Source organism: Ursus arctos, unplaced genomic scaffold (genome assembly GCF_023065955.2).
Source record: "Ursus arctos isolate Adak ecotype North America unplaced genomic scaffold, UrsArc2.0 scaffold_4, whole genome shotgun sequence".
In the NCBI taxonomy this organism is placed as follows: domain Eukaryota; kingdom Metazoa; phylum Chordata; class Mammalia; order Carnivora; family Ursidae; genus Ursus; species Ursus arctos.
In genome coordinates, this window is record NW_026623056.1 from 65,731,010 (window position 1) to 65,758,458 (window position 27,449).

Here is a 27,449-nt window from a genome sequence, read left to right on the forward strand (position 1 = left end):
CCATAAAAACCTAAATAAGCATTTAAAGTCAAAGGCAATTTTGAATTTTAAAATATGCCCATATATGCATAAAAATCTGACAGGATATATGCAAAACATAAAAAGTAGATGTCAGTGATATATGGGTACATGGGTACTTTTCCTTTTCCTCTTTAGGCCCACCCATTTTAAATTTCTGGATTTTTTCCTCCTATAAAAATGTGTTAGCATACTTGTTAAAATGTTCTGAGTTATTGCCATTCAAAGAACCCTACCATTTCAGAATTTAAAGGCACAGAAGCCATCCAATCCAACTTACACGTTCTGCAGATGTGGACTCTGGTACTCAATGTATTTTGTAAATTATTTAAAACAGCATGATGCATTTTGGCAGAGCTGGGATAAGATTGTTAATCTCCTAAATTCGACTTTACCTTGTAGGCCCACATTCCAATACAACTTATTAAGAACAACAACAGCAAAAATCAAACAGAAGTGCATCTTAAGATAACCCCCTGGGTGATTAAAAATCATCTAAGTGATTTTAACCACCAATTGTCATAGAAGGCAAGGACGTGTGTTAATATAGTCAGTTAAAGAATTTTCTCCTTTTTATATTTTGTTTACAGTTAAGGTAAGAATCTAGGTACTAGAAAGTGTGTCTCCAATGGTAAATATCCAATATATCCACCTGTGGCTTGACACAGTGGCTATGTCTTGGTAAGTCTTTGACTTGTCCTATAGTTTGGGCTAAGGAAGATGTTGCCCTAGTCCTGACCCTTGTCTAGTGAATTCTCTAACATGCTACACTTTTATGGATGAAACAAACCTGCTGTGTCTCCTATGTTGGACAACACCCACATGCCAATGACAGGTGGCACTCAGGGGGATCCTTTTGCTCTGTAAACTGGCACCTGGTCTTGGCTCTGCCTCGACACAACACAAGAGCTGCCAGTTAATGGACATCTTTGACTTCAAGGCATTTCCTATTCCAAGTGTGTCTCAGCTTGTTTGTTGACCACTGGCCAGAGCCCAAATTGGATGCCAGTTCCTGTATTGTTCCTGAACTGAGATTCTCAACAGATGGGCCAATGTGGTCACAGGATGGGGCAACTTGCACTCCTCAACTTAAGTGGCAATTAGTTTTGTGTTAACAGCAACTATTAGCACCTATTTGATGAAAACACAGAGAAAGTACCATTTTGGCATCCCTCTGAAAGTTGCTAATTAATTCTGTTTGTAAACAAAATTTATATCTTCAACTTCCAACGAAGTAACTTTGACCTGGTCCAAAGTTAGATTTTCAAAACACTAAGACACTTTATGTGTGGTTTATGAAATTGGTCTAAAAATTACCCTTTACATTAATGCTATATGGTGTTCCTATAAAGTTATTCATAATGTAGTGTTTCTAACTGATTATCTAAAATTTGATCTAAATATAAAATTTCTAAGTGGCTCAAGTCAATAAATAATTAATAATCACATAATTACGAAGCCCATTAGTTTAAAATATTTTATGCTGGACAGATTCTAAATTAAGTCCTGGCCCTAACATGTATAAATGTGTGACTTTGGAAGCAAGTTAGTTAAGCTTCTATTTCTATATCCCTCAAATGGGGACTTGCATTACACTAGAACAATATTGAAAATAACGTAATTAACATGCAAAAGTGTGTGACAAATAGTACGTTCTTCAAATATACTTGCTTTTATTGTTTCATAATCTTCTCACAAAAGTGACGGTTTTCTTATTATGAGCTGACAAATGATATAATGTGTGAAATTTGAAAGTCCCAACCCAGGTATCTTATTGAACTGGGGCTACGATAAAATACCTGGACAATGCACAATCTTCCAGAGGTGGTAACTTTCAAGCTTGGTAAACTGGCTGGCAAAATTTATAAATAAATCTATATGATTTAAAGGCAAAAGTTATATTTATTAAATCAATAGGATTTTATGTGTTTCTATAGAAATTGCCCAAAGAAAGAATATCCATAGAAATTACATACTCTATGTTTTTCACCTTCACTATATTTCTCTTATAGTTTGCTATATAACTAACAAATGCCACCAATCAGCTGAATTTATAAAACTGGAGCACTTGTTATGTGTATCCGTGGTACAGTATATACAGTGCTTTGAATTACTTATATAATTTTAATAACCCTTTGAGTTAGAATGGATGGCATAATTATTCATCCTGTAAGAATGAAAGTGTAGGTTAGTCATTAGTTCCACTGCTTTCCTGGTCTGTATCTTTGGGTTGTAAAACACGGAGTTTAAATAGCTTCTTCAAAGTCATACTCCTAGTTAATGGTAGAGAAATCTGTCAAACACTATTTCTAGAACATAGGGGTATAACTAAACAGATAAATGATTGAACAGTGTCAGAGCAAGCCCAAAGTCTAACATCTCTGGAGATAGCCAAAACATTCTTCATACTATTTGTAGCTATATTAAAAGATCTCACAGTAATTGTGCATGTCGTTCTAATTTTTTTTCCAGACAGAAATGGCTGAGTCATCTGGATAGCTGAAAAATCAGAGAGTAATTCATTTATACTTTTCTTTGTATTTCTGAACCTTAGGGACCAATCCACTTTTCAGATGTCACATACCATGTTTTATATACATTGCTTTTCTCCTGCTCTCAGTTCTTTTCCTTCTTTAAAAAAAAAAAAAAAGTTAATTGACCAATCTTGACCAGCCTACCTAATCAGCATGGTTATTTATCAGGAGCCCAAATTACCACATGTCCTTGAAGCACACAGTGTCTGTGAAGAAGGCCTATCTCCTCAGCAGGGTGTCAGAGCACCTTTTCAGCATCTCTGCATCCCAGAAGCACACGCTCTAAACAATGGAGCTTCAAAACAATTAATATAAGAACATTTTCCAGCACTAAGTGAAAAGAGCCACTTAGTGTAAAAATGCTACCAAAAAAAAAAAAGGGGGGGGGATTATAAGTGGTTCTATTCAGTTTCTTTTCTTAAGGATTCATGTATTTATGTGAATCTCACATTTCATGGAACTAAGAACTCTAAAAAATCTCTCTTAAAATAGACTTGCACTTTAGAAAAAGGAATTTGTCAGTGGCTTCAAGAAAATTGATAGAATTTTGCACCATATATCTTGCAACTCTTATTCTCTAGTCCTTTTTCTATTTTTATGAAATATTCATGAATTATATCCACTATGTGCAAGCCATCAACCGCATTTAGAATTTGCAGGCATACATAAGAATGTAAATGGCATATTTTATTTCCTTTTTGCTCTGACAAGCTATTATGAACATTCCTTTCTGTACTCTAGATCTTTATTAAGAAAGTTAGTGTCATTTTAGAGTTGGTTTAGAAAATAAATAAAAATGAAATTAAAAAAATCATGGAGCTAACTATATGGTGATACAACAAAATTATATGAATGATGAAGGATGTTAAATCTCCTGTTTGCAATTCTTTAAAAGACTGCCAATAATTAACTGAGACACAATCTGTACTGACAGGCCCAGATAAGAAATTACAATTAGATTAATCGCACTCCTCCTTAACTAATTTCTGAGAAGGGATATTTTTATTCTCCTCACCATTATTAGATTGAACAGAATACTGTAGTGTTGCTGTATTTTAATTTAATTTCTATTTGTTTCATTGTAAATTTATTATTTTCTGTTTCACATTACTGCATGGAATTTTCATAGAGCTTCAGGACACATATGTATATTACATATATATGTATTTGTATTTTGATGTAAAAAATATGCACTATCCATATGGTAAAATGGAACACAGCAGAAGATGAAACATCATTTTAGTTTTATAAATACTGGCAACTTTTATCACATGAAACACTTTGTGGAAAAATGTGCTGAAGGCACTAGTCATCAAAAGAGTATTAATTAGCAAAAAGCTCTAGGTTTGCCTGATTAAAAAGATGTGGTACCCAAGGAACAAACTAGGATTACTTTAGTCTTGACTTTCTTTAATGTATTGTGTATGTAAATACTTTTCCACATCACCCAATCTGGTTAGCATAAAAAATAAAACAAACAATAACGGTATATTTATCTTGCTTAAAATGAGTTTTTTTTAATAGACTATCAGTGAGCGTTATAAATATAGTAGGCACTTAATAAATATAGGTGATTCCAAAAGTGTATCTTTTACAACTTAAATTATGCTTTAAAAAAAACCTGTGTTTAAAAAAAGTAATCATTACAAACAATAAAATCGTAACCCTCTTTCCTCTTATCTCATTTTATTCCCTCTACCCACTTTATTGTTATATTGGTGTGTAAAATTCTTGTCCCTAACAGATGAGTCGATGTTTATTTATTTGAGCATACATATACTGAGACCCTGTGGAAAAAAGATATTGATACTTGACAGAGTTGCAAACAAAAGTGGTGACTTCTTTTTTCTTCCTAAAACCTTCAATTGTGAAATAGTAGCATCTTCAGAAGTTTCTACAAGCAATTAACATTCTGACAGTAGCATGTAATAAGGTGAAGGCTCCTTTCTATTTTGTCCCTTTGTTATATGGAAAATAGCCAAATAAACAACTTTTCCCTGGTTGGGACTTAGGGTTATTGCTAGCCTTAGGAATTGCTACTTTTCCCACCTCACCAAAACACTCATCTAATCAAAAAATGTCTTTAATACAACTCACCAAGGGTATATTTTAATTTTATTAAAGATAGTTACTGAGAAAGGTCTGGAGTTTAAAGGCTAAAACAAAGAAAGAGGTATATGAGTACCACTAAAAAAAATATTTTCACAGTAAAGGCCAAAAAAAATACGCCCTTAATTCATCTCTGGTTACTGAAAGTTTGGCACCGATATCTTCTTCTGTGTCGAAGGTTTAAACAGCTATCACAGCATTTCATAAAGTTAAACTTGAATGGAAAAGCTTTTCTTGTCTCCGAAAGAAAAATAGTCACATATTACTTACACAGTAATTACAGGCTATGCAGCTGCCCTACAAAGCTTTACTATAAATGTGTTAAGCATGAACCACGACACAAACCTTATTCAAATTGCATTAAACGTTAAGCCAAAGAAATGTCATCCTCCACACCACTTCACACAATTGCTTACACAAGAACAATGGCCATCTCCCTAGTCTGAGACTTAAATAATGTAATAGAATCAATGTTGTTGATTTAGGCTATGGTTGGTTAAAAGTCATTACTGTTATTCCTCACCAAGTAAAGAGGTCTATTTCCCCCTCATTATGCATAAGTGGAGCTTATGCTAATGCATACAAATCTAAGAATGAATAAGCTTCTTTGAAATACCATTTAACGATTGAGAATTCGAGAAGAAGTACATGGCTTCTATCATGATAAAAATATTGACCTCAATTTCTATACTGCACTGATCCTTACTTTAAGCCTTTCTAACATACAGTTTAAAGCTTACACAGCATTTCCATTTGCTTAATACTTTAAAAATATTTAGCTGGTCACACAAAGCACTGTAGTAGGATCATGCCAGTAATAGAAAAATAAAGAGGCCGGAAACCTATCACAATGTTTTAAGGAAAGTTAGTGGAGGTAAGATTTCTCAAAATTTCAACCTTGTCTTTAGAGCCTTTCTATCTTCCATTCTAAACATGTAATATTCATACTTTTCTTTGAGTTTTATTATTTGAACTCTGAAGCAAATGAATTTGGTAAGACTGGGGAATATTGTAGCAACTAAAGGTGTCAGGCTTATGATCTAACACCTAGAGAAATCTGGGAACAAATCAAACTGGGATTGATTAAGTTTTATTTTACCTTAATTCAAAGACATAGACCCATTAAAATGCAACACACTCTTACAACTTTTTATTTTTGAAACTTTTGTGAACTGGATCTTGTTAAATGATTAAAAATGGCAGGATTATGAGGGATGTTATGTGGATATCATGTAAACCCCCGATATCATGTAACAAAAGGGCATTCTCACAATTCTCACACCCCACAAATCCAGTCTAATCATGAGAAAACATGAAACAAATTCAAGTTTGGGGAACATTCTATAGGCTATCTGGCCAGTACCCCTTAACACTGTCAAGGTCATAGAAACAATGAAAGATTGAGGACTGTCATACTAGAGAACACTGGGGATACGTGACAAGTAAATGCAATATTCTATAATATCCCAACTAAATAAATACCCTAGATTGGATCCTGGAGCAGAAGGAAGACATTAATGGAAAACCTGGTGAAATCAAAAGAATATATAAACTTTAATCATTATGCATTAGCATTTGTTCATTAGAAATGGCAAATGTTTCATCATAATGTAAGATGTTAATAACAATAGGGGAAACTGAGTATCAGGTATATGGGTATTCTCTGTACTATCTTTTCTATAAAGCCAAAAATATTCCAAAATAAAAGTTGTTTGTTTTTAAAAACTGGACAAGGCTGGGGCGCCTGAGTGGTTCAGTCGGCTAAGCATCTGCCTTTGGCTCAGGTTATGATCCCGGGATCCTGGGATCTAGCCAGCCGTCTGGCTCCCTGCTCATCGGGGAATCTGCTTCTCCCTCTCCTTCTGCCCCTGCCCCTGCTCATGCTCTCTCTCTCTCTGTTTCTCTCAAATAATTAAATAAAGTCTTTAAAAAAAAAATGGACAAGGCTATTTACTCCCAGTAATTGAAAATTAACTTTTGTCTACAGTAGGCCAAATTTTACTACATAATTCATCTCTCAATCTTACATCAACATTTTAAAATTACACATTAAGCGCCCTCAAACTTGAGGAAAATTATTGACTACACATAGAGAATAGACACTAATAACTCAGCTCCATAAACTCTTCATGCTTATTAACCTGCTTCTCCACTGAAAAGACTTGAGGAACCTCACATTCACAAACTTCTGTAACAACACTCCTTTAAGTCTAGATCTCTAACAGCAAAGTGATGAAGGAAACAAAGAGGTGACTTTCCCTATTATTTAGGCTGAAAAACTAACCAAATTAGAAGTTTCACTTGTTTTATTCCTATAAATTGCAAAGAACCTCTCACTGACTATTTAAAATGTTTGGTCAATTTCAGGGCAGTGCTGTTGATTATATAACTTTAGAAAATATAGTATCAGATGGTTAGGGATAAATAAATCAAAATTTTGAAATGAATGCATACATTTAGTAAAGCATCCATAGCGGTTGCTGGTGAGAGCAGATAAAAGGCAACTGATGTCTGTGAAAGCATGTTTAATTTCAGTCAGTTGAATGAAACCTAATTTCTTTTTTTGTTTTTAGAAAAAAATTACTAAAAAGGCAGCATGTGAAATTTTATGCTGATGATGATTGTAGTAGGTGTGATGGCTATAGTTTCAGAAGGTAAGACTAGGAGGAAGACAAAACAAATCTTAAATCTAGACGTCATGATTCCAGGGTCCTGGGATCGAGCCCTTCTTCTCCCTCTGCCCCTCACCCTGCTCCTGCTCTCCCTCTCTTTCTCTCTCTCTCTCTGTGTTAAAAAATATATAAAATCTTTTTTAAAAAAAAGCTAGACTTGCTCATTATATATAAAAAAAACACTTGAATGATTCATTTGGTCATAAAGGGCACAGTCTTGGAAAGATTTAGACAATAAAAAAGTTAAATATTTTTATAAAAGGATGATAAACATTTTTGGACTTCCCCTAGAGAGTTGACTGACTGGGTGGGGGTTTGGTGATAGGAAGAATAGAAAAGAGACAGAGGAAAAATGTCCATGAAGAGATGGAGATTGAAAAAGTGACAGGTAGTCCCTAAATGACAAATTTCTGTGTGGATAGTGATGTCAAGTATCCGCTGCCTTTTCAGTATTGTGTTGCACGAAACTTCTAGTTTACTCCAGACCTTAAAGTCTGCTACACGCAGCAGCCTTTGCTTAGTGATGCTCTGGACAAGAAAGGAAGGCAGACGGTATCCAGTGTGTGGGGAAGTATCACGGCAACAGAGCAGGAGTCGGAGGCAATGAGGCTAGGTAGCTAAGAGTTCACCAGGAGCAGAATGGCAGACCTGGAAGGTCCCACCTCAGGAATCTTTGATATTTGGAGATAGTAGATGGAATGGAGGATTGGGCATTTATGTGAAAATTCAATGAAAGAGTGACATTAAAAGCGTGGAGGAGTTCAGTATATTAAACAGCAGCTACTTGGCTTACATATGTAAAAATTGTGTATGTGGAAATAATACACTGAGATATGAGTGTCTGGTGGTACAATCAGGATGTCTATTTTTTTCCTAATTATTCAATGGTTATCTAACAATTTTCCACCCATATGATGTTCTTACCTTCCCCTTGGCAAGTCTGCATCATCCTTTTTCCATCGCACAGTTGGTTGAGGATCTCCCTGGACCTGACAACGAAATTCTACAGCTTCTTCTTCCAGCACCACCTGGTTAATTGGCCTCCTGAGAAATGTGGGTCGTTCTTAGGAAGAAAAAAAAAAAAAAAAGCAACAATGGTAAAATGAAATGAATGTTGTGCACGTTTTAAGTACGTTAAAGAAAAAACATAAATCTGTATCGCAACTATGTCTTGATAAGATGTTATGAATCCCATGTAATTGAATGAAATAAAATATTTTGGAACACAGAAGGAGCTACAATTTGTATATAACACTATACAATCTTTTGGAAAATATTAAATTGATTTTTCAATGAATTCCTGAGCTAAATCATGTAAATCCTATCATTAAAATCTGAACACTGTATTCCACAGAAAGAAGGAAACAGATAAAAATGACTAATCTATCACAATGGCTGAGTGGGAAAATTAAAACTAGAAACCGATGGAAAATATCAAAGAGGAAACTAATTTTAATTCTCCATCAAGAATGCTAGCATTAACTGAACTGGAGTTAAAATAAAAACTTAAAAACAAAAGAATGCTAGAGGAAACAAACAAAAAGTTGTGCTCTCACACAACAGTGTTATCTAAATTGTTCCACATAGGCTATCATTTCACAAGGACCCAATACTTTCGTGAATGTTTTCACTTCATGTACGGAAAGCTCCCTATCTGATTTATTTTTTCTTAAATAAAAAAGCTGTCAATCTGATTTTTTTCTTAAGTAAAAAATACTGTTATTATGAATTATTGTAAACTATTTACTGTCATATATAATTTTCTAGGGCCACTTCCAATTATCTTCTCAGCATTCCAGATTTTTTTCTTTACCTAACTTTTACGTTTATTTCTCTAGTATTCTGTTTTAATTTTCCCATCATGTATTTTCGTTGTTGTTACTTTGCACCTATCTATCCCCTTACTCTGCATTTCAGCACCCCTCTACATAACACTAGGAAAACAATCAATCCCTGTCCATAAAAATCTTACCATCTAAGAGAAATATAAAACAAATAGTACTTTTATGACAAGCACTTTAAGTTCTTATCTAGTTTCTTCCCTTTTTGATAATGGTCTGATACAGGAAACATTACCAGTTAAGTTTTTATTAGCACATGTCTCCAAATTATAGGCAGTGCAATAGTGCTTACTGAAGTAGAAAGAGAAGTCAAGGAAAAGAAAGATGAAATCCATTGGGATTTGACACAATTTATCTGGCCATATGGCCATATTTAGTCACTTAAGACTTTAGCTTCAAATCCAATTTAAAAATGTCAAACAAGTGGCACAAAACTGAAACATATATAGCAAGAAATCTTAAAAAAAAAATCACTTCAAATAGCATATATTAAGAGTATAGGATGGAAGTATGTAATTTTATTGTCTAAATAAAGATCTATATTTATAAAATATATGTGTAAGTTGCAAGAAACGTATTGTAGTAAAGTCAACAATCATTGGCATTCAGAAGGAAGACAACTCCATCTCTCACAGTGAAGTTGACAGTACAGATCAAAATTTTCTCTAAAATAGCAACTTGCATATGCTTACATAGCTGCACTCTGACACCTCAAAATCCCAAGCTGTAAAACAGGCAAATAGAACTTTTCATGGAGAGCTTTTTAAAACACAGAATTTAGAAATAATCCATAAAAACTTGGAAGGAAAAAAAAGGTTGCTCCTGAAGATTTTAGGTAGTCAATCAATTAGCAGCTAAGTGCCCCTTCTCCCAAAGACAGTAGAGCAAATCCACATGTTGAATGGAATGATTTAGTATTATCCTTTTTTTTTTAAGATTTTATTTATTTAAGAGAGAGAGAGGAGAGCACGAGTGGGGGAGGAGCAGAGGGAGAGGGACAAGCAGACTCTGCACTGAGCACGGAGACTGACGCGGGGCTCGACCACATAACCCCGAGATCATGACCTGAGACAAAATCAAGAGTCAGTTCCTCAACCGACTGAGCCACCCAGGTGCCCTGATTTAATTATCCTTTTGAACTCTGGACACTATGTGCGCCAAACAACTATTTTTAGCACTGGTTGGTTGATACTGAGCTATTGGATCTGGAGCAAATAGACAACAGCAGCAGTACAGTAACTCCATGCGAGTGCTTGGAATGCTAATAGCAAAAATGAATCATTAGCACAGAAGGCAGGATTAACTTTTTCTTTCCAATCACTTGGAGATGTTCATCCAATTCACCTAAAAGCTGCAATAACCCAATGCTAAAAGAGAGCTAAGCTACTGCTAATATGGCTCGAGATTGAGAAATCATCTGTCAGTAGACTCTTCCCGCGCACTCTGATTTTAATGGGTGTGTTGTGCTACAGCCTAGTGTATGGAGAGAAGTTACTCCCTCATCCGCTCATTCGTTCAGCACTTGTTAACACAGCTTTTCCTATGTCAGGCTTTGAGTCTGGTAGCTGGTGAATAACCAGCAGCTTGGTTTCATCAGGAAAGTGGTGGGAGATGAAGCTAGTCAGATAGGGAATGGCAAGACCTTGAAGGGCCTTATAGGCCGTTTCAAGGAATATGAACTCTGCCCTGAGAGAGAAAGGGAGCTGCTGCGGATTTTTAAATAAAGAAGCAACATTTTAAATCACACGTGGAAAAGACTGTGTTGGCAGATCGGTGAAAGGTGACCTAGAAGAGAAACGCGAAGTAGTCAATTAGGTCAAATGGTTTTCGTAAGAAATTATTTCAGCTTCGACTGATACAGAGGTTCTATGGATATGGAAAGGGGCACAGAATGAAGAGAGATCAGAACTGAGTGATCAATCAGATGTGGAGGTTGAAGAAGACAAGTCTAGAAAGATCCTCATTTCTATTTAGCAAATTGGAACAGATTGGCAGGTAAAGAATGAATATGGGATGTGTGTGTGTATGTGTGTGTAGATTCTTTCATCACAGAAAGTGGTAGACATGAGAAAAATGAACACCTTATGCTTATGCCATTGTGGTCAGGTTTCTGTTATGTGAAGTTAAATGCATTCTTAATTAAGAAGATAAAGGAGGCTACTTACATAATAGGAGGGAAAAAATAAAAAAGGAAGTATGATTGTATCTGTAGATTTAGAAAAGCTCTTGGATTTAAAAAAATTAATAAAAAAGGAATCGAAAGAAACTTCTTAAGCACGGGGAAGATATTTGTTCAGAAATTAAATGCAAAACTTCTTTTTTTAAAAGTATAATGCTAAAATCATGCCTATTAAGATCAGGAATAAGATGGACATGCCAACATTAATGATCAATAAGAAAAAGAAAGGAAGTATGAATATTGGAGAACAGAATAATAATTTTGATAATTGATCATTGCAACAAAAAAAGAACTACATAGGATCATTGTAGCAACACTTGTAGTACTGGAAAATGGGTGCTTGTATGAAAAATTGTAGCAGATTCATACATTGCAAAACTAGTAAGTCATTGGAATGATAAAGTTATCTCTATATGTCTATCATCTATCTAACATGGAAAATTTTCATGACATGATACTAACTATAAAGTAAATTGTATAACAGTATGTGAGACCAGTTCCATTAAAACACACATAAATATTTTCAGGCCAAGTTTTTATATGCTTCCCTTAGCATGTTACCTGTCACAAAATTGCAACATATGAATATAGTCAATCCAAAGGTTAAACTTTACATTAGACTTGTTACAAAATCAAAGTTACTAAAAGCAAAGTTGTCTCTTCATCTGGGGGACACCATCAGGATCCTTGAGGGTTTTTTGGCTATCATATGTGTCCTAAGCCCCACCGTTTTGTATGGAGACACGTGGAAGCACCTAATTTATAATTTCAAGAAGAAGGAAGATATAGGATCTCCTGCTGCTGTTCTGATGAACTCAGCAGGGGTGGACAACTTCACAATGAACTTCCACTTTTCCCTTCTGCCCTCAAGCAGAGTCTAGTTGCCTAGCAACTAGATAACCACAGGAGAGTATGTGGTATAGAATTTTTGGAAGCCTGACACTGGCTCATGATGGAAAATGTAATTCAATTGATAGGAAAGAAAAAAAGAAAAGACAACGCAAAGAATAAGCCAGATAAAAGTCATTTGCACATAGAGGGCACATCAAGATGGGTTTTATACTGGAGTATCTTTGGTTGTACCTTCCAACAAAGTGACACAGACATGTACTAATATATTAGAGTTTGGTCACAACTTTTAAAGTGTTATTCTGGGAATTTCCATAGCACCCATTACAGTAATTATCTCTAAATTGTATTATTCATTATTCCAATTGTTTTCTGCTAATTATACTAAAATCACTTTCTACCTCAATTTTAACCACCTACAAAAAAACACTATGTTAAAAACTAGGTTTGCCTAACATTTATTTAAATGGAAATACTTTTTTTGTAAGAATTATTTTCCAGTTTCCTTAACTAGACTTTATTTCCAGAAAATCTGAGAACCAGAAACATGAATATTAAAGACTAAAGAAGTTGTCCGGGTAGAAAATGGATTTTTGAAGGCTTTGTCACTGCAGTGGCTACTATCACCATAAGCCAAACATATAGCCATGCCCCTTTCAGACACATAATTACAAGGAAATGTCTTGGGGTTTACTGTTTTCTGTCAAAATCATCTGCAAATAAATGTAAAGTTATAAGGATTAGAAAGTAAGTTGATAAGTAATCACATTCAATACCCATTAATGCTCATGGAGTTTGTACCCCATGAAGCTTTGCACAATTAAAATAAATATGTATGAAAACATCCTGAACTACTAAATCATGAGCAAACTTAATTTTGAGGCATGTAAAATAAGGTCACTGATTTTTCCATGTTACCACCTTATGTCCGATCACATATTGAAAATAAGGGGGAGAAATCTCAAGGGCTGTTTTCCGACTGCTTATCAATTAGATTAGAGTCCCTCTGAATGGCCTGATCCCTAATTATATAGCCATGGAGTGATCAGAGGCAATGTCTTTGCCAATGCAATTAACATTTTTTTTAATGTGAGATTAACTGGATTTGAATCACCTGCATAACTTGCTTACAAGGTTAATCTCTCTTGAGACAGTAGTGTTGTTTGGCAATGTAGTACTATGAAAAGTACAGCTTTCAAGTAGTCAGGTCAATTTAGTTTCAAATTGGCATATTCTGGAAAATCCAACTCCGTGTGTGGCTGTAATAAAATCAAATGCCAAGTCTCACTATCGTTATGTCAATAATGTTCAGAAAACAAAATGTTCACTTTCATGCAAAATACGATAAGTCTGAAATGTGGTTGCATAATATCTCTAACATTTCTTATTTACATGCGACAATGAAGGAAATTAAATCCCCAGTGAACAAATTTCTCAACTGCAGGCAGTCCTTGACTATGGCTATAAAATTGGCAATGGCTGTGTCATGACAGCTATTACCAGGATCATCTTAACAATTTTTAAAATAAACTTTGTGTGACATTATGAAAGTGGTGTTGCAGCAATAATTACATAGGTAGAGTCCTTTAAGTCCTGCAAGACCAAAGCTATGCAATAAAAGGACAGTAGAGCTAACCAGTGCTTGTAAACCTTATCTTTAACTTCAGGTGACCCAGAAGTACTCGCCACCCTATGGTGTCTATTAAATTGGGAAGTCAGATGGTTAGCCTTAGTATGTCTCTTTTTATTTAACTGGGCACGCGTGAGAGGACGGGGTTATGATAGCCATTGAATGTGAATTATTGTGCCCTTCCAAAACAGACTGGATGATAATGATCAGTCTGTCTGAATGTGATTAAATAAATCCTGGCTGCATTAATTTATTTTCTTGCCAAGAATTTTCTTTGTCTGAGAGAAATCATCCTGTGAAGCAAAGACAAACATAGGTAAATGTTTTCAGAAGGGAAAATGCTTCTCTCACCACATTTTACAGGCAAAGGTTCATGTTATTGCTGATACCGTGATGCAAAAGGTCTGCCGAGAGCAGGGTACATGTCTGTTCATCTTACTACTTTATTAAACACTTAAACAAGGCTTGGCACATAGGAGGTGCTCAATTGATGTTTGTTAAATGAGGGAATGAATAAAAAATACTTTGCAGTTCTAAAGTTTGCAAGTAAATATTATTTAAAAGAATTGTATTGCTCTCAATCTTGATTTTAATGATGCCTTATATTTGGAATTCTTACATGAAAGCCACAGGTTTATCAATAAAGTCACAAGTTTTATCAATAAAACTTAAGACATTTCCTAAGGTGTAGTACTAAGATCTCTTCTCTCACAGCTTTGTCTCCCAGTATCTCAACTACACTCAGGCCACCGCCTATAATCTTTCCTCTAATAACTAAAAATCAACATCACCAGCCCCACCCTCTGTACTCATCTCCAATGAAATGGCTACTTCCTAATTTGATTACCCTACCATGAAAGCCATCAATTGACACAGAGATTCTAATAGTCTTTTTAGTGAATAGCAATCAAATATGAATGAACAACAATAGATCACTTGCCATTTGAAGAAAGCCTCCAGTGTAAAAGATAGAACAATGTAGGGAAAGGGGTGGGGAAGAAGTCAGAAGAAATAAAAGCAGGAAGGTCACAAGGAAATTTTATTTAAGAAAAGGGTTAGTAAAATCCTAAGATGCAAGAAATTTTAAGCTATCTATGAAACAAGAACAGAATATTATAAACAAGGAAGAATGAAAGAAAAGAAAGACCTGGGTGGTTTAACATCATATTAACAAATACATGTTTGACATATAAACTGAATAAAAAAGATGGGAGAGTATAACTCCCTGATTGTTTAGACAGAGAGTTTTTAGATTACAATTGCTCATCAAGTGTCCAGCCAGTAAAAGAAAGAAGTGCCAAACCAAGGCATAGTATTGAAACAACTAAAAAGAGAAAAAAGCAAGCAAGCAAGCAAGCCAGAAAGAAAGAAAGAAAGAAAGAAAGAAAGAAAGAAAGAAAGAAAGAAAGAAAGAGAAAGAAAGAAAGAAAGAAAGAAAGAAAGAAAGAAAGAAAGAAAGAAAGAAAGAAAGGGAAAGAAAGAAAGAAAGAAAGAAAAAGAAAAACTGATCACACGGGAGTCAGAAGCACGGTAGACTTCTCAGAGCAACAGAGGAAGCTGAATGACATTGGAGTGGTGATTGTAATATTCTGAGCAAAACATTTTTAAACTAGAATTTTATAACCAGCCAAAGTATCAACCAAGTTTCAGAAAGAATACACACATTATGCTCTGAAATTTGCTCTAGGCTCCAGTCAAATAGAAGGCAGGAGAGAAACACTGTTCTGATATAGGACTTAACCAAGACAGAAACAAAGGGTGCAGGAAACAGAATCCAGCGTGAGAGAAAAGAGGAAATAAACATCAGCATGAGCTTCTGGAGTAGATCTAAACAGCATCGAACCCAGTCAGACTGGCAGGAGGTCTGAGGCCTCCAGGAAGACTGTAGCAAGGGGGGACTTAATAGCTAAGTAGAATTTAGAGGATTTTAAGCCTTCTGTTAGAGATTTCAAGAACGCATGACAGATGTAGACAAACACATGTAAAAGGAAAAAAAGAGGCTTATTACTAACTCAAAGAAGAACAAATAAGTGCCAGAAAAGAAATGCCATCATAATAGCATAACACTAAGCTCAGTCCACATTTACATGGTTATAAGAACTCAAATGCTGAATCTTACCATACCCAATGTTTCTAAAGTCAATATACTGAAGGACAGATAGAAGGGAAAGTGGAAGTGAGAAGGTGGGGAAGGGGATATAAGTGGGCCAAATCATTATCCTACAAATAGGAAGTCAAAATGATGTATAAAACTGAAGAATAAGGACATATTTAGAAATATAGGAATAAATCCCAGAAGAAAAAGATAAAACAGGCTTGTAGAAATGCTCCAAGATGAGGTGTGTGGGGGTGCGTGTGTGTGTGTGTGTGTGTGTGTGTGTGTGCACGCACATATTGCAAGGAGGGGTAGGGCTAGATATTTCTGTACTTCATTGTAAGTTTAGTAATACTTCTAATGTCTATTAGAAGTGTAACATATGAAATCTTTTTTTCATGGATTACTTTGGAAAGCATTTAAAAATCATTTGGGGGACAGGGCACCTGGGTGGCTCAGTTGGTTAATCCCAGAGTCCTGGGATCAAGTTCCATATCGGGCCTCCACTCATTGGAGAGTCTGTTTCTCCCTTTCACTCTCCCTCTGTGTATGCTCTCTTAACTAAATAAATAAAAATCTTTAAAAAAATAAAAATAAATAAAAAATAAAAATCATTTCAGGGGCGCCTGAGTGGCTCAGCAGGTTAAGTGTCTGACTTCGGCTCAGGTCATGATTTTGGAGTCCTGGGATTGAGGCCCCTGTTGGGCTCTGTGCTCAGCAGGGAGTCTGTGTATCCCTCTGCCCCTCTGCCCCCCTCGTGCTCTCTCTCTCTTAAATAAATAAATAAAATCTTAAAAAAATAATAATAAATAAAAATCATTTGAAAAAAAATTGTTATTTTTAAGTGACAGTTAAATTTTGGATGACAGATAGCCCAAACTTACCCATAATTAGAAATTTAATTATGTAATTCTAGTTTCTCTGACTTCAGGATCTTTAGAACTTAATTAACATATGTACAGTGCTAGGGAGTATTCTTTATGAAGGCATCTGGAGGGTGTCATAGATTTTAATGTCCATTAACACTATGATGCCTACTTCTTAATTTTAGATTTGGCACTGCCCACTTAACTAAGCTGTTATGTATGGCCTACAAATATTAAAGAACAAAAACAAACAGAATAAATGATGCATGGCAGAGGGCAGAGCAATATTTTGAAAAGGAAGTTACACTGATCATGTCTTTGTCTAAATAGGAGATCTCTAAAATAGAAGGCGCAATTTTTAAACTAAAAAAACTTCTAAGTTCAAGCTTACTTACTAAAGAGTACAAAATACTTGCCGAAGGCTTTTGTATTAGCCAACACCTATTACTCCTTTTGCTGTTTTTCTTGCCATTTTTAAGTGAATTATATTTTTTAAGCAATTATCAGTTACTTTTTCTTTATAACATATTTAAAGATGGAGTTGCAAAGGACAAGTAAAAATTTTCTGTAGCTACAGTGGGGTTATGGTAGCCAAATTTTTTAAAGCAGAATTGTTGCTACCTGACAATAAAATTGGGGGGGGGGTGTAAAGTGTAACCAGTTATACTTTTATAAACCCTAGGTCAGAAATAATAATATCTAACAATGAAATATGAGGAAGTTTATTAGAAAACATGTACTGGACACAAAAGCACCAAAATAAAATAAGGAAGTCCCCACTCTTCATAGCACACTAGTTCTTTTCTCTCAGAATTGAGCAAAGTACAAAAGGGATCTTTCTCATGCAATCCTTGTCAGGTCCTTGACTTGGACAATCACTAGTGTTTTTATGTTTTATTTCCGGGTTCGGGTGTTGTTTTCTTACCAGTAATGGAGATTTTGGTTTTTCTCTTCAACTTAATATTATACTTATAACCCCTGGGGTCGGTTCTGACTAGTCTACATCCTCAGATAAATGTTCTCAGCTTCTGAAATCAATTCTTCCAGAGGTATGTCCATTAGACACATTCAATCTTTTTGGTTTATAGGTATTTTCAAAATAATTCAGAAATTCCACTATAACTCCTGACATATTTAAGGATCTCCTGTAGTTCTCATCACATCTTTAGGGAACACAGGGTGAATATTTCATAACACAGTCACATTTTGCTAAGTCTAATTGCTTGGGTTATGACATTAAACCCTTTCAATTTCCTTCTGAAGGCAGTATGTACTGTTATAATTCAACATTTTTCTGTTCCTAAGCTTGTGGCAGTTAGAGAAAAATAGTAATGAGTGTTTCTTTAAATAGAACAGCTGTACTTGTGGGTTTTCAATGCTAATGTTCAGTGACCACTAATTTCATATCTTACCAGGCAAAACTGTATTTTATTCATTATGGAGTGAAACACATTTTGAGACTCTTCAGGCTGACTGCATGAAATTTAAGGGCAAACTGATACTTGTCTGAGCTCTGCAGGACAGAAATTTACGTGCATACTTTGAACAATTTTATTTTTGCTATTCAATTCCATTAATGAACTATGGGATTTCTCCTGGTTCTGTCATTTGGGACTTCAAGCTGCTTAGTATCCATAAGGAATATTACCAGAGATTACTTGGTACTCAGAGTGATTGGAAAGAGTGGCCCACACTTGGGTACATATTCACAAAGCACATCTTAACGCTCTAAATGTAATGGAAATCATAATATGGCTCTTTCGTATCGTGGCACTCCCATTGCACCACGGGATGGCACATCTCAAACTGCAAAAGAAATTTCTTTCAGAAAGTATTCAGGATTCTGACACTACCCTCAAACATGTTCTGGAGCAATGACCGGCAATAAAATCTTACCATAGTTCATAGAACCAGAAGATTATTTGGCTGGCACAAAAAATTATTTAAATATTCCACTTATCTCCTGTGTTGTTGTTGTTGTTGTTTTTTTAATCACATGATATGGGGCGCCTGGGTGGTTCAGTTGGTTGGGCATCTGACTCCTGATTTCTGATCAGGTCATGATCTCAGGGTCCTGAAATCGAGCCCCATGTTGGGCTCTGCACTCAGCAGGGAGTCTGCTGGTCTGCTGGAGATTGTCTTTCTCCCTCTGCCCCCGCCCCCCGCACGCAGACTCATAATCTCTCTCTCTCTCAAAAATAAATAAATAAATAAATAAACAAAATCTTTTAAAAAATCCCATAATATCTACCATAGTTAAATCTTTTAAGATAGAGTTTGTTACACACATAAGTATGTTTGTATATATGTATATATGTATGTGCGTATATACACATACGTGTGTGTGTGTAATCATATTACTCCAATAAAGAATCCCTTGGTTCCTAAATCTAAAGAAACATGAATATCATAGCAATGAAGTAGAGAAGCTGATGGGCTCCATTGTAGAAAGGATCTGTCTCTGCTGTTTTCCTGCGAGGCGCCATTTACTCACGTTCCATATTTTGCCTCTGAATCAGCCAAAGAAGCTCTGTTCCCCCATCAAGGGGGAAACAAAAAAGTGAATCATTCTCTGAGTTTTTGTCCTAGGCCCCAAACATCTGTTAACACCCAAGAAGAGCCAGATTCCAAACATGTTCCAGGATATTAGCTTCAAACAAACTTCGGCTGACTCTGCCATCAATACCCCTACCCTCAGTCATACGTGGAATAACCGTTATTGTTCACCTGACACTTCCTTCGATTGGACCTTCCCTGGATTCCTGGACGAACACATACCCTAGACCCTTTTCTAGTAGGAACTCCTAGCCAAAAGCGACAACAAAATTCATTCTTCTCTCCTTTCTGAGTCTCCCAGACAGCTCGTCTGCTATTCTCTGTCACTTACACTATTCAATAAATTCTATTTTCACTTTCTCTGGCTCACGTTTGATTTCCATCCTGCGTGAAGCCAAGGCCCCTCTAGGCTGGTCCTGTGGGATCTTCCCCTGGGTTCTTGGACCCAGCCTGCCTACATCAGCAAGACAGTTTATTTGTTTTTGGTTTTTTTCCCTAATTTTGATTATGTATATGTATTTATGTGTGTGTGTGTGTGTGTGTGTAGCTAGTTTTTTAAATCATAAGCTACACTGTAAATATTTCAATTTGAAATTTTTTAAAGTAGAAAACAAGTGAAATGTCTTTGCACTACACTAATAAAAAACAAGAAAACCAAAAAAACTTACCCTCTGTCTTGCATATAAAGCATACTTGATAAATATATCACAATGAATAAAATTTAGACAGATATAATAATCTCAAACAGACTTTGAGAAAAATCAAGTTTTTACATTCTTATGAAAGGCAAATCCTATAAATACATATGAATAAAGTAAATGAATTATTGTTTCAAAAGTTCTATTTTTTTTCACATCAAAGATTTTATCTGAAAGACAGAACCAGAAAACAAGCAAATCCAGTCCTTCACTACTCACAGTAAGTCATAATTACCTGTCCCTATAAGGCCTGGTGTTTAGTAACAACAAATATATTTAACATCAAAGGAAAAGTATATATAAATAGCAATTTATAATTTAAAAGAGAGTTTTACCAAAGACAGTCAGCTCTGCTGGATCACTGTCTCTTTCTCCCACCATGTTGGTGCCAACACAAGTATACATCCCTGCATCGCTTTTCCTGGTATTGGAGATCATCAGTTTTCCACCACGGATCTATTAAAATTAAAAAAAAAAAGAAGAAGAAGAAGAAAGAAAAAGAAAAGAGGGAGGGGAAAAAAAGAAAAGAAATAAAAGAAAGTAAAAGAAAAGAGAGAAAGAAAATGGAAAGTAAACAGCAAAGAGAAGAGTGACTAATAAATAATTTTGAATATTTAAGCAGACATTTTTTTTTTTCCCTAAAGGAAATAACTCGGTGTCTAAGACACAAAACTTTCCCCCTATTTTGGCATCCGCATGTGTTTTTTCTTCTCTTAACTTCTCCCTCAAGATAAGCCTTCATATTCCCCTGCTAGAAAATGCTTTTGGCCATTCTTTTTCTTTCTTGTCTGGTCCTATTTTGACTCTTGTGACTGCTTCCACCAAATCCTAATGGTTGGTCTTCACTCTGAAGTAGCTTGAATGAATTGCTATTGCTATTTGTTATCAGAAAGGAGCACGAAATAACCGCTTTTGGTAATATAATGAAATCCAACTGACCCAGGGATTCGACAAGCATTTACTGAGCACCTCTATGGGCTGCACAGTGTTCTAGATGCTTGAGATTCAGGAGTAAACCAAATAATAATAAACCTCTGCCTTCGTGGAGCTTAAATTTCAATTGTTAGCATTAATTATCTATGTCTCACCTTGATTGTATGTATGAGATAATTTTTGAAGAGAAGGGCAGGTCAGATAAAAATAAATTTTTAAAAATGATGACAGTATGAGTTGGTGTAAATCATTGGTTTCTAAAAGGTGCTTCCTAATTGTTTCTTAAATGTGAAGCATTTATTGACCAAATAAACCAATGTAATATGTTAAAATGTCTATTTGTTAAAGAGGATATTGAAGTAGAATTACATTTTCAGTATGTGTATCACCAACTCACGGCTTCTTTTCCAATTTTTTTCTTTGTATTTATATCATTCAACAATATTAGCATCACAGTGACTGAATGTTCTTAAAGAGATAGGAGGTAAGAACACGCTGGTTTCCTCTGTTTTTTTCTCATACGCAAACAAACCCATGCAGTGTGTTCTCAACAGATATATGTCAGGCTAAAACTTGTCATGTCACAGAAAGGGACTTTCAATTTTGTTTTTACATGGGAAGACTGCCAACCTGTTCTTACTTATATGCAGTATAATAAACTGCAGGTTATAAAAATGGCCATGGAGGCCATTTCTCCTCCCCCGAAGCCGAGTTTGGCAATATGACTTGATTTGACCAACAAAACTAAAGCAGTGTTTTAGTAGACGAAAAGTGTTCTCAGATTGAGACTGGTCTTTCCTTGCTGCAGCTGGAATCCTAAGACCACCATGGGAACCAGTCCGAGCTGGCTTGCTGGAAAAGTAAAGGCCAACAGAAGAACCAAGATGCCCGGCTGGGTATGTGTCAATGGCCAGACATGTGAGTACATCCAGCCGCCAGCACATCTTGTAACTAAGCCACAGAAGCATGAGAAAACCTAGCAAAGACCAGCCAAGCTGGCCCAGAGTAAAGAATTGTCATCTTACCCACAGAATCATAGTCCAAATAAAATGGTTATTATAAGTCACTGTATTTTGTGGTGGTTTGTTATAAAGCGAAAATTGAATGATGCAAACATGAACTAGAAACCTTTCAACACTGATTTTACTCCATCACCAGGAGCATATTTTCATGTTTCGTATCCAAGCACAGACCACTGAGGACCAAATTCTCCCTGGCCTTGTAGATCCTCATGGTGTCAAGAGTTCAAGCCAGAATCACATGAATATTTGTTTTTATCTCTTATATGGACTATCCGGTTCTATGTTCTGATGTAATCACGATGCATGCATAAAAAAAAAATCTTCATTTATAAGATATTTTTAAAGATAACAGACACCAGACTATATGGACTTTTTATAGAAGTGGCACATTTGTTCAGTTAAATGAGACATTATTTTAAGTAAAACATATTTATTCTCAATAGTTATATTGAATATAAAAATTCTACTAAGAATAGCATCAGAGGTTTGAAGCGTTACCTACTATTTCAGTGAACTGGTTCCCATAGGCATCACAAACAAGTGTTGAGTAGATCCTCTAAAAATATAAAATAATTATATGCCATTCCCCTTCTGTACCTCTTTACAATATTCTGGGTGCCTCATTTTGATATTAATCAAGTGATGAACCTAATCATCAATTTTCCTTGAAAGCAGACTATTTTTCTACAAGAGCTAAACTGCAGAACCAAAAAAAGTCATGTTTACTTTGATTTTACTTTATACCTCTTAAACTCTGAAATGAATTCATGTATAAAATTTTAGTTATAAATATTAAATTTGAAGACTGGAGAAGGTGCTTGAAGTACTCATTACTTCACATTATCATCTCTTATAATTTTGAAAATAGTGTCACAAGAAACGTTCTACTGAATATGGCTACGGCCATCATTTACCCTTTATCACTCATGTGATTCTACAGGACCAAAAGATGCATTTGAGATGTTAAAAAGAGCTTTGTCATTTTGTGCCGCAAAGATATATATACATGTATTTACATAGTCATATATATTTACATATTTGTATATTTTCATATTCAGATTGATATAATTATTAATATATCATCTAGACCTGATTTCTATGATTTTTGTCTCTTTGAAGCCTCATTGTGAAGTTTTAGTTCTTGCTTTTTCTTTCTCACTCCTTTCAATGCAGTGTAACCATAATTAGCATTCAGGGCAGGTCTACAATTTTATTAGTGATAAAATATACCCATTTGAAGACTTGATAGTCAATCTCTGTAGGCATTAATTTTAATTTAACTCACACTTATTCTTTCTTCCTTGTCATCAATTCGAACTTTGTCTTTCTTCCAGTAGATGGTGGGTTCTGGGTGTCCCCTGGGAGGCTGGCACTCCAGGATTGCAGGCTCTCCGGCTGCCACTACGACATCTGTGGGATTTTGCCGGAAGTCATCTCGTAACACTGAAGAAAAACAATTGCAGTGAAAGAAAATTCAATGACAGTAACTTTAGCTTTCTCTTGCAAAAGGTCATTTCAAGTCTTACTTACTTTGTTCTAATAAAAATTAAATATTTACCGAGAACATAGCCACGTCTGTCTTAAAACATTCTAGAGCCAACCTAAATGTTCAACAGGGAAATGGCTGACTGTAGGATCGTGCATCTTTGCTATAAAATCTGATTTAAAATATAAGAAAAGTCTAAGGAAAATAAGAAATACTCATGATATAGTTTTGAGATTTAATACTCAAGGTACAAAATTGTTCATGCAGTATGATCCCATTTTCTATAAAGAAAAAGCCTATATACTTATACGTATATACAAACACTAAAATAAATTGTCAAGTTATACTTAAAACCTCAAAACAAGTCATGTGCACATGGTCTGTGAGCACGTATGCATGTCAATCTGGGACGGGAAGTGAGGTGAGAACTCTTTGAGAACGCCCTTTCTCATGACATGAATATGGACAAGATCCACACTGTTTTCATTACACTTCAGAAGACGGACTCATTGTTCACCCCGCAACGCACTAGCACCCACATACACAGGGCTACATTTTCATTCTCCGTGCATCTCCACCTGCCAAGTGACATCTGGGCAGCGTGACATTCAGAGCAGAGATATCCCTGATAGCAGTTTGGCCAGTCTGAATTTCTCCTCCTTTCATTAGGAGAACAGCAGGTTGGACCTCCATTGTAACCTCCGAAAATCTGGCACGCCTGGCTCTCCAAATGTCACCTATCTATCTGTGTGTGCTTTGCTTTGGCTGGCAAGATGAAAAGCCTGGAGAAATGACTTGTCCTATCAGATTGCAGAATGCTGCGTTACTTTAGCAAAGAAGGGCTATGCTATTTTAGGGGAAACATTCAAAACAGTAGTCAAGACCAGGCCTATACCATATACCTCAACTGCCTCTGCTTTTTCTAACTGCCTGACTTTCCTATTCCTTTGTATTCCGACACTGACAACTTTGTTTCCTAAGTGTATCAAAGAGCAACACACACACACACACACACACACACACACACGCACGGACAGTGTCTTATATCTATGTCTATACATAAATTCATCAAGCTGTTTGAAATCAAAATTAGGTAGCTTCTGCTAGCCTGTTTTGTGAATCATCTGCTACGAATGTGGATTGGGTCACACCAACTGTCTTCCGTGTCCTATAATGAGACCTACTTCAGCACTCTGCTCCTTTGTTGGGCAAAGTCTCTAGGTTAATTGTCATTCTCAAAATAAATAAAATTCCCTGGCCTGCAAATAGCTCCAGAGAGACAACTGAGTGACTTTAAGGGCTTTTCTTCTCTTGTCTCTTGCAACACATCCTTTAACAGGGGTTTCCATCGTAATGAAGTCACGGCCTTTACGAGATTAGAGAATCTCGTCTCCTATTGAAGGAACAGTAAGAAAGAATTCAGCACAAATTGCTCACTCTCAGTTTATAAGCTGATTAATTTACTGCTTTTGCTGCTAAGGAAATGTGTTCGGTTTTAGCACGGTGAACTGCACATTTTTTGGTTCTCTTGTCTCACTGGCAAGAGAGGTGTGATTTATATGCATAAGGATTTGCTTCTGAATGGGCTGAGAGAAGTGTGCATTAAATGTGACATTCAGGCAGGGGGATGGGAAGGGGTTAACACTGTGGTTCCCTTTTGCAGGTAAATCCTCCTGGGAAAGCAAGCTGGTGACTCATTTATATTCTAAATACAGAACAGCTGCCTATTTATGCAATGTTAAGACATGCAAAAATATGGTAACAGAGTGGAGAGCACCCCACCAATATCCGGAACTGGCAACAAATGGTGTTTTGGCAGGCCCTCAATCTGTTCCAAAATGACACATCTGGCCAGTCGAAGGACCTTCTCTAGAACTGGTCTCTTAACAAATGCCATGCCAAAAAGCCTCTGCTCAAATGGTACTTAAGGCCATTGAAAATCATTCAGAAACACAGTGTTACATCAATTTGCAACAAGCCAAATTAAGAAAAAAAAAAATAAAATAAAGGTCCTTTGACACGGAGGACAAAAAGGAGAAAAATATCATAACAAACTAAGGACTGCTACTCTTAAACAATATAACATGTGTTTATGGCATTCACAAAAAAGAAAATGACTCCAATTTGCAAATGAACCCAAGAAATCTAACATCAACTGTAATTTCAGGCTTTCAGACTATTCACCCAGAGAGTAGGGTGAGATAATAGTATAATTGGTACTGTACCCTCTTCAACTGGGAAAATGCTCTTTGGGGTTTGTATAGCATTCAGTTAATTCATTTTTTTTGCTTAGTGATACCATTTCTTTTACCCTAAGTCTTTGGGGTAATAAAATGGTTTCTTCTTTCTCTCAAGGGGAACACATCCTTTTCATCAGGTCCTAGCATTGGAGACCAAAAACTTACTCTTAGTGAAAAGTAAAGCCATTTTTACTCTTCTCAAATTGTCAAAAAGGATAGGTATGTTCTGATATTTGCTTACATGCTTCTGAGGTTTGTCGATCCATTCCTTAATATAAGCAAAGTAAAATGAAATAATAACTATTGTTTCCAGTTTTTGTGCTAATTTTTCATTTCTGTCTTGGATTTTGCCCTATACATTATTGCAGCTGATAAAGAAAAGAAAGTATTCCCTATAGTAAAGAATTCATGCATTTTGGATGAAGGGAAGTAAAACGGTCTTGCAAATGTAGAAAAGCAAAGCAAGTCCAAATTCAGCCTGGTTTTTTTTTTCTCCTGAGCCCCTATTATAGAAAGAATTGAGAGCTACCTTTTTGATGTGGCTTGACAAGTAAGCCAAAACAAGGGTACGCAGCTATATGTGTAATAACTAAAGCTCCAAACAGGTCTTTAAGCAGAGTGAAAAGAAATAAACCCGATTAACTGAGAAACAAAATCTGGTTACAATGACAAAAGCTTAGAGGGTAGTATGAGGTTATGCTTTCAGGAAAAAAAAAAAAAGATTTAATAGATATATACTTTTGATACAGAATTTTCTTGTGGAGCTAAATTTAGAATACAAGGGTTCAAGTCTCCATGGGGGGGGAGGGGTGTGTGGACTCTCACTGGCTAGAACCAAAATATTCATTTCTGTATATGAGCTGAAAACCACAAATGAGAGTTCACCCAGCTACTCCTAACCTAGATTAGACTTGCATTCTTTTTACATTGACAGGCACTATGATTTAGGAAGTTATTTTGGAAGATCAGAAAGTTCTGAATTACTTGTGTGTTTCATAAAATATAGTTCATAGTCATGACATAAAGATTTGTAACAAATTAATTCAATTCTCCAGGAACATACCAAACACAACAATGTGCTTGGCACTGTCCTATAAAATGGTTAAGAAATAGAAAATGAGAATGACATGATAATGTCTGTGGTAAGCTTTTTCTCTACTATCCCTCAATGATCCATCTCCTCTGGCATTTATTCTCATATGCAATCTCCTCTCCTTTACTGTGGGCTGGGCCTAGTGACTCGCTTTTACTGAATAGATTATTGCAAAGTGATGGAATGTCACCTCCAAGATTAAGTTATAAATGATTGTAACTGTCATCTTTTTTACTCTCTCTGTCTCTGTCCTTCCCTCTTTCTCTTCATGGGATTCCTCTGATCATGTAAGATACCCTGTTTCTCAATGGAGAGGCCCGTTTGACAATAATCTAAAGGCAGTTTCCAGGCAACAGCAAACAGGGAACTGAGGCTTTAGTCCAACTACCCTGGAGGACCCAAATCCCACCAAAAACCATATAAGCTTGAGAGCAGAAACTTTCTCAGTTGAGCCTTCACATGATACCACAGCCCTGACCAACACATTTACTGCAGCGTATGAGAGATCCTATAGCAGATGACTAAGTTAACTCTTATCTGGGTTCCTGATCCACAGGCAGCAAATAAATGTTTGTTATTTTAAGTCTCTGAGTCTCGTAGTTTGTTACACAGCAATAGGTAACTCATA

At 35.8% G+C, this 27,449-nt stretch overlaps 1 protein-coding gene across 22 annotated transcripts in view; it reads right to left on the minus strand.

Moving 5' to 3' along the window:
- ROBO2 (roundabout guidance receptor 2) overlaps positions 1-27,449 on the minus strand; it is a 798,986-nt gene that overhangs the window by 145,632 nt on the left and 625,905 nt on the right. For all 22 annotated transcript variants that reach the window (XM_048214918.2, XM_044380689.3, XM_044380724.3 and 19 more), the window contains exons 3-5: positions 23,288-23,445; positions 20,383-20,503; positions 8,258-8,396 (exon numbers count right to left, since the gene is read on the minus strand). In XM_048214918.2, the coding sequence (XP_048070875.2) occupies positions 8,258-8,396; positions 20,383-20,503; positions 23,288-23,445 (418 nt within the window). The remainder of the gene's footprint in view (positions 1-8,257; positions 8,397-20,382; positions 20,504-23,287; positions 23,446-27,449) is intronic.